Raw genomic sequence first — 10,460 nt, forward strand, 5'->3', positions numbered from 1 at the left:
TTTAATATTTATTAAATGCCTGGGAGGTGGAATCATAAAATTAGAAAATGCCTTTGCCATGAGAGATGTTGTAGTAACATGGGTTATGGCCACTTGGTCATCCATGATGCCTCCACTAGCAGCTTTACTCACTACATATAGTTCTTCAGATTGCTGCTTGCTTCGCTCTTAAATTAAACATTGAAAATATTACATTTTAGCCCTTAGTTGACTGAGATTCCTTAAATGTATGTTTTCTTCTCTAGCTGGAAGTTCGTATTGCCTTTTGGCTTCTCATAGAACATGGAGCAGCCTTCAGAGGTGTTGGTCAGATGAGCTGTTCCTACCGTTGCTGGTACATCATCTGTGGAGATTCACACTGCAGATTTTAGCCCGGTACTCCATGTTTGTCAATGAGGTGAGGGCTGGCTCATCTGTAATCATGACTGATAAGAATTAAAGATACATTAAGATAAATGCACTAAGATTTTAAAAGGCCATGTTGTCACGAGAGGTGAATTCAGAGGAGAGCAGTAGGCTAACTTCTCTTGTTTGTATCCAGCTCTTTTTGTGTGTTTCCTTTTTATTCTCGCAAGAGTTACCTTTAGGGGTGGGTCTTATCACCTAGTCAGTGCTTTGTCTTGTTGAAAAGCACCACACTGACACATTCTTCTTCCCTTCTCAAAACCAGAAACTTTGAGGTGCCTCCAAATTAAAACAAAGATGCTCATTTTAATGAAAATGATTAGAAACAAAAAGATATATTTTAATAGTTAATATTTAGCTAATTAAAAAAATCATATGATCAAGATTAAAAGGTAGTAGAATTAATTAACCTTTCTTTTCAGAGTATTCTACTTTTTCACTTTTCAAGTAGTTGAATATATTAAATGTCCACATGCCTATGATGATTATTAGATATTGTGCACAAAGCCATAGGATTGTTCGTGCAGTTCAGTACTGAGCACCCAGCCTCTACCAGGTCCTGCACCAGCATCTAGGTCTCAGAGATGCCTTTCCTCCGTGTACAGTCTCAGGTGACAGACAGACATGCACCCTGGTCATTGCTGTACGATGAGTATGAAAATGAGATGTGTGTAAGTTTTAAGAAAAGACAACATGAAGATATCATCCGTTGAAAGGAATACAATCTTTGTTAACTGGAGTAGGGAGGGAACTGATTGTCTTCCTGCAGAGTGTTTTAATAGAAAAAGCACAGGCTTTGAATCAGACAAAATCAGATCTTGGCTCTGCCACTTTTTTATCTTATGGCCTTGGGGAAATTAGTTCTCTGAGTCTCAGATTCTTCATCTGTAAAACAGGAAAACAGCCTCTATACCTAGTTGTCATGAGGGGTAGAGAGAGATTTGTTGATTGAGAAACTGTTGACTGAAGTGCCTGGCAGATAATGGGAGGTCAGTGGGAGTTAGTTTCCTCTTTCTCTTTTGCCTTCCCTCCTCTTGGAAGGGTGTTAGCAGAGCATCCTGGTCCATCCAGCTGTTGCTGGAGACCACTGTGATTCCTGGGACACAGTGGGGTTGGTATGATTTTTATTAGGCCTGAGCCTGCTAAATCACGCATTCTTGCTAGCTAGTAATTCTTTTTCTTCTATCTTTAATAAGTTATTTTGCCTTGAATAGTCATTATTCTATTCTTTTCTTGATGCTAGTGTTTTTCCCTTGTAACAATAAATTATGCAAATAACACTTTCGTTTGTATTATTTGAGGCATAACAAGGTTTGGATTTTGATTGTTTATCCTTATTATAATATTAAGTCTATTCAGTAAATTATTTGCCTAATATAGTTAATGTTTAAAAACCTGTGACGTTCCAGAAATTAGTTTTCTTTTGCTTTATAGACCTGTTGTTTTATTTTTGCCTGTTACTTTTTATCACCAGAAATTAGATGTGAGTTCAAGGAGGGTAAATGTACATGGAGTTGTAGTTTGTTCCTTCACACCTCTCTTAGTTCTTCACACCTGCCTGGAGAGAGATGATATGGTTTCTTTCTTTAGTAAACATAAACTGAATAATTTGTGCAGCCAGCATTTAATGATGAGTTGTTGACCCACATATATAAATGCTCATGTATCTTGCTAGTGGAAAAGTATTTAATCATTGAAATCCTTTTTCAGCTTTTACTCAGGCCCATCTCTAATGAAAGTGCCAAGGATACTAAAAAGCCTTTGGTAACCAGTAACAAAGACCCTTCCATTACCCAAGGAAACTTCAGTGAAGACCAAGGAAGTGGTCCTTCTGAAACAAAGCCTGTAGTTTCCATTTCCAGTATTCAACTTGTATATGTGGTTGCAGACCTGGACAAGCTTCAGGAGCAGGTAAATCTGTGTCCCAGAAGAAGCCTGTGTCTAAGTGCTCAGTTCAGTGTTTTCACAGAAAGTAATATGTGCAAAGGTATGACACCATCTGGCTTCATGGGACTTAGAATTGTGGGGCCCAAGGAAGCAAGATGAACATCTCATTCCTCTCCCCTTCTTGGTGTCTCTCCAGCTTTCCCTGACAGGTGTGCTCTCTTCCTCCTTGCTTACCAGTCTAGTCGCTTATTGTGTTAACCTGGAGCCTCTGTTTCTGTTTCAGTAGTGATGTTACAAGCTCAGAGCAAGCCATGCTCCACTTTTTTTTTTCGTTAGCTCAACTTTGTGCAGTCACCATCTCTAGTTAGTCGGATTTTAATTATTTCTAATTCACTTACCCAAATATTTTCTGGTAACATTTAATTTTCAGCTATACTTTGAAAGTGCTGAACTATTAAAACTTGTTCAGTTTTCTCTGTTTGGGTCCCATGTTTTTGCTTTTACCATTAAGAGAACTTTGTGGGGTGAATTTGTGTTTAAGTGCTCTGATACATAATTCTGCTTTCCTCGGGTTTACATATTTTGTGGTGCTTGAACAAACAATGTATGTTTTGAGCAAAAATTATGGTCTTTATCGTGAGCTTTTTTGGTACTGAGAAAAGCCACAGAATAGAAAATGATTTTACTTGTTCTCTGGATGGGTTAATAGCCCTGAAACTGTGCTGTTTCCCATGTTGTTGGATTCTTGTGTAGTGAAAGCATTAAGAATTTTGCTTTCTTCTGATGAAAATTCCTGAAAGTACTGAGTTTAGTTTCATCATTCATTAGTAGTATTCTAGAGTTTTAGATGCAAATAAAGTTATCTCTTCCTTTGATTTATAAAACGTGACTGAATGTATAAAGTGCATATTTATTTCAGCTTCCAGAACTCTTGGAAACAGTCAAGGCAAAACTTGAAATGATTGGCTTTAAGAATTTTTCTTCCATCTCAGGTAAAAGCGATTCTTTCGACTCAGCAAATCTTTGAATAAGAAATAATTTAAAATAAAATTTTAGAGACTGTAGGATATATTTAAACTACCGTTTTCTTCTCTAGTTGTAAATCCTTGGTTGTTTCTATATTCTGTTCTGTGATTATAACTTCCCTAAATGAGATATTTTGTTTAATTCTCATAATTTGATTTGATTTATTGTAGTACACTATCTAAATACTTATGACAGTATTTAAGATAAAATTCGCATCTGGGCCTAAACAGTGATTGAGCATAACCTTCCTGTCTCAGCAGCAGCCCTGGAGGACTCCCAGCTGTCTCTGTCAGCCTGTCTGCCTTCCTTGAGCAACAGGATCATCCAGGACTTGAGTGAGTCTTGCTTGAGTTACCTGAAAAGTGCCCTGGAGGTTCCTCGGCTTTACCGAAGAACCAATAAGGTCAGCACCCTTCATTGAAAAGAATTTTAGAGTGGGGAGGGATGTTTTAGGAAAGTGAAAGAGGGAGGGGTGATTGACTGAGACAGAAATAAGTTGCTGGGGGTCACCTGAGACAGACGTCATCTGTCCCAGTCAAAGCAATAATATTTGTGAGAAGGGCAGTCAGGCATCACTTAGATAGGGGGACTTGGGGAGTATGGACTTTTTCTGGATTCTTTTGACTTTAAGGAAAGACAGTATTTTCAAAAGAAAGCAGTTTAATAAAATATTTGTAAGTCCTGTAATTTGTCTTCATATTTTGAAAAAAATCTAAATTTACTATGATCCCTTAATATTGTCATTGGAAGCACCTGTTCTTTTTACTGGATAAGATTTGAAAGGTTACATTAAGAAATGTTCAATCGGGGCCAGCCCTATGTCTGAGTGGTTAAGTTCTCACGCTCTGCTTCGGGCAGCCCAGGGTTTTGCCAGTTCAAATCCTAGACGTGGACATGGCAACGCTCATCAAGCCATGCTGAGGCGGCATCCCACATGCCACAACTAGAAGGACCAACAACTAAAATATACAACTATGTACCGGGGGACTTTGGGAGAAAAAGGAAAAATAAAATCTTAAAAAAAAAAAAAAGAAATGGTAAATCCATTTATGAGGTGAAAAATTATGTAAATACTGATTTGAAGTCAAATTCTTCTGTTTTCTCATTTTATAGTATGGCGATTTGTTTTTACCAGTGTTTTAGTTTTCCCTATTGAACTCTCATTTTCATGCACTTATGCTCATTTCATTCTTGCTAGATCTCACTTAATTTTCTTTTTTTTCTCAGTATAGAGTTGGATTTTAGACAGTTTACTACTGAAATTGTTCTCAGGAACTGTGAAACTCTCCTAAGACATTGTGCTGCTTTGGAATATCCCTGGGGTTCTTACAAACACACCTGGTTTAGGGCCAGCCTCTTTGTTGAGTGCTAAGTGTGGGGGCCTCGTTTGCTGTTTGTGTTATTCTTCCCATCTGACACGTGGATGCAGTGAGTGGCTCTTCATTGCTGAACTAAGACTGAGCTAATCTCCTCTGTGGCTGCTCTCCTTTTCATTTTAAAATGTGGGACATGTGATAGAATTACCAGTTCTAGCAAGAATACCTTATCACCTAATTTTCTCTTTCTAGTCTGACTTGAAGCTCCCACTTGGAAGTGGGAGAGAGAGAGACCTGTTTTATATTGCTGAATACATTATTTTTCTTTTGGTAATCTACCAACTTTCCCTTTCTATTCCATAGGATGTTATATTACTGAGTGCTTGCATTTTGGATCAGACACTGTGCTAAAAACTTTACAGAACACTCAGTAGTCCTCCTAGGAAGTGGGTGCTTGTCCTTTATTCACAGATGAGGAAACCAAAATTAAGAAAAGTTAAATTATTCACTCTAGATCCTTACTTCTCAAATGGTGGTCTGTTGACCAGCAGGATTAGCATCATCTGGTGGGAGCTTTTTAGAAATGCACAATCGCAAAACTCAGTCCCCGACCCCTGACCCTCCCATATGTACACACCGCATCAGAGCCAGAATTTAATGAGATCGCCCTGTGATTAGTATGGATGTGAAATTACGGGAAGCAGCCTCATAGGTAACTGGCTGTTGGAGTTGGCCCAGCACCTGAATCCAGTTGGGCTCCCAACATCTTCCCTTGCTTACTCTTCTTGACTCCCTCCTGTTCTCCTGGTGCTTTTCTGTAGACAACATTATTGTTACTTTTTAGGAGGGATGGAGGTGGTACATGTCTCAAAACTGGTACATTGGTAGTATCCTTTTGCATTTGAAGTTTAAGTAACTTACTTTCTTTTATTTTTTTCTCTGCATCTATAACCTCTGCCAACATTATGCCAGGAGGTGCCAACTACAGCTTCCTCTTATGTGGACAGTGCTCTGAGGCCATTTTACCAGCTTCAGAGTGGGCACAAGGATAAGCTCAAACAAGCAAGAATTCGTCAGTGGTTAGAAGGTGCGCTCTCTGCGAGCACTCATAAGTAAGTAACTTAAAAGTAGATAATCCAGACTTTCTTAGAACAGCCCTGAGTCAGACATCACTAAGACCATCACTGGTCACTTACAGATAGGGTGGGAAGAACATTAAGGCGCTTCATTGCTGGACAAGTCAGGGTGTAGATGCTCGGTCCCTTGCCATTTGTGTTGACAGTGAGCTGGTCTTGGCCTATTTACCACACCCAAGGCTCTTTGGGCCGCCTGCCTGTAGCTGGACTATGGTCATGCTGACCGGGGCTCACACTGGCTCTGGCATCTCCCATGCCATGTACCTTCTGGGGGTCCAGGCACATTCCACACTCCCCTCGTCCTGGCTGCCTTCTACTTTCCTTAACGCCATTTCATGCAGGCATCATTGTACAAATCCAGGCACATTTTTCCCTTTAAGGTTTTTTTCTCTCCTCAGCTCTTTCAGTCCAAAATGACTCTAATCATGCCAGATAACCAAAGGACTTACATTGGTGAGAGCATTGTAATGAAGGAAGAGAAAACCTATTTTGAAGTGTAATTACAACTCATAAAGGATCAGTGTCTAACACCCTAAAATCCTTGAAAATAGAGGAGGTCTTCAGAATCACTGTGGTTGAATGTCTCTTCATTTCCAGTTCAATCTACTTTGCTCAAATGCCAGCATTGAGTTATGTCAGAAAGTTTATTATTCTTTATTATTGTTGAATTTTACTTATTAATTTTGCAATAGTATTTTATTTATTTCAATTACTTATGACTTAAGTACATTTGTGGGTTTATTTAGAACATAACAATGAATAATAATATTGTTTTTGTGGGCAAATGTATTCCAAATGCCAAGTAACCATCTTGTAAACAAAGTTTTGAAAAGTAACTCATTTGTAATTTGGAATATAGTTATAATATTAATGTAATATATAATTATATTTTGAAGGCAGTTTTATTTAAAATTTTGAAATTCCTTTACTCTTTAAAAGATGAACTGTTTCTAGAACTAATTGTAAATGAATTTGTTACTTGTATTTGGGGAATGAGCTACAGATGTTCACCCTTGATATAAGAAAGACAGTTTGGCCTGTGATTTTCTTAGTGTTTAGGACAAAATTTTAAACAAAATCGATGTACATATTTCTTAAGTTCTGAGAGAATGCAGTGCTAGAGAGTCAAGACTCTATTTTAAGAAACATTAGATATTTACTATGGTTGATTTTTTTATTGGAAATGAATTTTTATCTTAAAAAGTCTTTTTGGTACACAAAGCCAGTTAGTCTATTTGGTATTATATATAAATGGCTCTGTTTCACCAGTAAATGTGGCTTGTGCTCAAGGTACTATGAAACTGTGTCGGATGTCCTGAACTCTGTGAAGAAAATGGAGGAGAGCCTGAAAAGGCTAAAACAAGCCAGAAAAACCACTCCTGCCAACCCTGTTGGTTCCAGTGGCAGCGGCATGAGTGACGATGACAAAATCAGGCTGCAGTTGGCCCTGGATGTTGAATACTTAGGAGAGCAGGTAACCCCTGAGCTGTTCACAGTTCCAGTGAGTCTGAAACTGCATTCTGAGGGCTCGGCAGTCTCCTGGTGGCTCACGTGAGCCCTGAGCTGCTGCTGCGGGTCTAGGGAGTCCATTCCCTAGGTGCTCGAAAAAGGTATCAGGGCCTCAAAATACTTTTTTCTTTTTAAGGAAGATTATCCCTGAGCTAACATCTGCTGCCAATCCTCCTCTTTTTGCTGAGGAAGACTGGCCCTGAGCTATCATCCGTGCCCATCTTCCTCCACTTTATATGTGGGACGCCTGCTGCAGCATGGCTTGCCAAGCGGTGCCATGGCTGAACCCGGGATCCATCAGAACCGGTGAACCCTGGGCCACTGAAGCGGAATGTGCACACTTAACTGCTGCGCCACTGGGCTGGCCCCATCAAAATGCTTTTGAAGGTCAAGGATTTGCATCTAGGAATTAAGAAAAAGAAAGGATAGAAGAATACTGAAAACTGACTTTTTGAACTTTGATGAATTGATCTTTGGTGCAGTTGACATCAGCTTGGTTCACTGGTGCATTTGTTCACAAAGCCTACTGGAATGTGAGCTCACAGACAGAGATGGTGTCCTTTTGGTGCACTCCCTGGAGAGTGCCTGATTTGTAGTCCATGCCAAATTAGGCTGCTTTCAAATATTTGTTAATTTGGCTTAAAATTGCTAGAAAAGTATTAGCCCACTGATTTCTCAGTGTGGTACTTGAGAAATCATCTGAGCACAACTTCTTTGCTTCCTTGCCTGGGTTTAATAGGTTTTCTGTAAAACATAGATCTTAGAGTCATGACATGTGGATGAATATCAATGTATGTTAATGTAAGTAGGAGGCAGATAGGGATTACATGCAAGGCCTTTCTCACCGAGGTGACTTTCTCAAGTATCATAAAACTTTTAGATGTTCAGAGACTGGCTTTCTAAACTGTATGTTTACTGTATAGCAGTACATCCTCAAGGAAGACCTTTTTGCTAGGAAAAAGAAGTGAAATTATAAAATTCCCGTTAGAAGATGCTTGGTTTTCTAGCCCAGTAAGGACTGTCTTTTACACATCAGAGTCACCACTGAAAATTAAAATTTTTCTGCTTTGAGGTGAATTTAGAGATATATCCTGGCAGAAGTCCCTTGCCTGTTTCTTTGTTTCACAAAAGAAACTTAAAAACTTTTTACAAGCAAGAAAGTTTGTTATGGGGGCTAGGCTGGTGGTGCAGTGGTTAAGTTCACATGTATCTGCTTCAGTGGCCCGGGGTTCACTGGTTCGGATCCCGAGTGTGAACGTATGCATTGCTTGTCAAGCCAGGCTGTGGCAGTGTCCCACATATAAAGTAGAGGAAGATAGGCACGGATGTTAGCTCAGGGCCACTCTTCCTCAGCAAAAGAGGAGGACTGGTGGCAGATGTTAGCTCAGGGCTAATGTTCCTCAAAGAAAGTAAGTTTGTTATAGATCATGAAGAAAAAATAAGCAAAAGAAAAGAAAGGAAAGGATGGGAGGGAAGACAGGGAAAAGAAAAAGACAAGATCCTCCTCCATCCCGGTCCCCAGAGCACACCAGCAAATGCTAAATACTTGGTGTAGATTTTTCCAAGATCTTCCTGTGCATGCATGTGTATGTGCATGTGCGTGTGTGTGGTTGTTGTTAAACAAAAGAGGGAACATGGTGTACCATGTCTCTGTTGCCAAAATAATCCATGGTAGTTGCTAAGCCAAAGTGTTTCCAGTTCATCAAATTCTAAGAAAAGTTGTAGATGACATGTTAAGAAATTAAGAGCTCAGAACAATCCTTTTTTGAAAATTCTTCGCTTAAAAAATTAGTTCACAGGGCCGGCCCCGTGGCTGACTGGTTAAAGTTCTGTGCACTCCGCTTCGGCAGCCCAGGTTCATGGGTTCAGATCCTGGTCACAGGTTTGCTCCACCTGTCAGCCATGCTGTGGAGGCATCCCATATACAAAGTGGAGGCAATTGGCACAGATGTTAGCTCAGGGCAAATCTTCCTCACCAAAAAAAAAAAAAGAAAGAAAAAAATAGTTCACTTTATTATTTCTTTTAGTGTGAATTTTCTTTTCACTCCACAAAAGAGGCTCTTATCCTGGTAAGATCCTGATTTGATGGACTGAGATAAATTAACATACTGGCTCCTTAGAATGCTAAGTGTTTGGCCCCAAATTAAAGTTTTACAATAAGGAAATCCTTTGCTCTAAAGAAAAAATATTCTACTAGCCTTTAGGGAACTGTCTTTTTCTGATTTAGTAGAGGGTGGTGATGGATATATATGTATTTTATAAGGGTATTTTTTCCACATTCAGCTTAAATCACAGTAACTTGGTTCATTCTCATGGCCTTTGCAGATACAAAAGATGGGCCTGCAAACAAAGGACATAAAAAGCTTTGTAGCACTCACAGAGCTTGTTGTCACTGCCAAGGACCAGGCAACAGCAGAACAGCCTTAAGCATCTGGGACAAGCCCGAGAGGAGAGGAAAGTTGGACTGGGGCCCAGAGGGAAGAAAGTGGCTCTGTCCTCTTACTGGCCTCTGCAGCAAAGAAGTGCTTCCACTCATCTCCAGGAACATGCCAATGCAGCTCTCTCAGCATATTTGGGTTTTCTCTCACCCAAAAGAATACAGAAGCCTTTTTCCATTGTATGGAATTAGTTTTTAAGACATCTGAAACTTTCTACTGTAGTTTACAGAGCAAATTATTTTATTTTTATTGTAAATCTTAGGAAGAGCTGATTTCTAAAATATGATTAGAATAAATCTATATGTATGAATATAACAAGTTGTCTCCCTGGTCCTGAAGCTAGAGGCAGTTAACTGCACTGGAGAGACCGTATTTTGTGGAAACACTCCTCTCCGAGGGGAAATTACGGTGCATTTATTCACTTTCTGAAAGAGGCTGTAAGTGGTGGTTCTCCATTCTCTCTCCAGGTATTCAAGAACAGTCCGTCTGATCTTGCTCATCACTCAGACCTCTGTCAGGAGCTAGAACCAGTAGGGAAGATTTATTTTCCAAATAAAAGAAGTGTCTGCCAAGAGCATGTGTACCTTTTATGTGTGAATTCAGCACAAGTTAAATACTCCTCGCTTGTGCCCTGTGCTGACACGTTTCCTTTGGGCACATGTCTCTCTCTCATACCTCTTGGAAGGATCCTGTCTGTCATGGAACCTCCCTTTAGATGTGTGGAAGTTCTGCTCCATGAGAGG

The 10,460-nt window shown here is 39.7% G+C and overlaps 1 protein-coding gene across 4 annotated transcripts in view; it reads left to right on the plus strand.

Moving 5' to 3' along the window:
- COG2 (component of oligomeric golgi complex 2) overlaps window positions 1–10,032 on the plus strand; it is a 54,388-nt gene extending 44,356 nt beyond the window's left edge. For 3 of the 4 annotated variants that reach the window (XM_046653922.1, XM_046653924.1, XM_046653925.1), the window contains 7 exons: window positions 246–397; window positions 2,116–2,316; window positions 3,212–3,284; window positions 3,576–3,721; window positions 5,607–5,746; window positions 7,061–7,244; window positions 9,605–10,032. In XM_046653922.1, the coding sequence (XP_046509878.1) occupies window positions 246–397; window positions 2,116–2,316; window positions 3,212–3,284; window positions 3,576–3,721; window positions 5,607–5,746; window positions 7,061–7,244; window positions 9,605–9,706 (998 nt within the window). In that variant the 3' untranslated portion in view covers window positions 9,707–10,032. The remainder of the gene's footprint in view (window positions 1–245; window positions 398–2,115; window positions 2,317–3,211; window positions 3,285–3,575; window positions 3,722–5,606; window positions 5,747–7,060; window positions 7,245–9,604) is intronic. The other variant, XM_046653923.1, reaches the window with a different exon arrangement.
- The last annotated feature ends 428 nt before the right edge of the window (window positions 10,033–10,460 follow it).

This window comes from Equus quagga, chromosome 2 (genome assembly GCF_021613505.1).
Source record: "Equus quagga isolate Etosha38 chromosome 2, UCLA_HA_Equagga_1.0, whole genome shotgun sequence".
Lineage (NCBI taxonomy): Eukaryota > Metazoa > Chordata > Mammalia > Perissodactyla > Equidae > Equus > Equus quagga.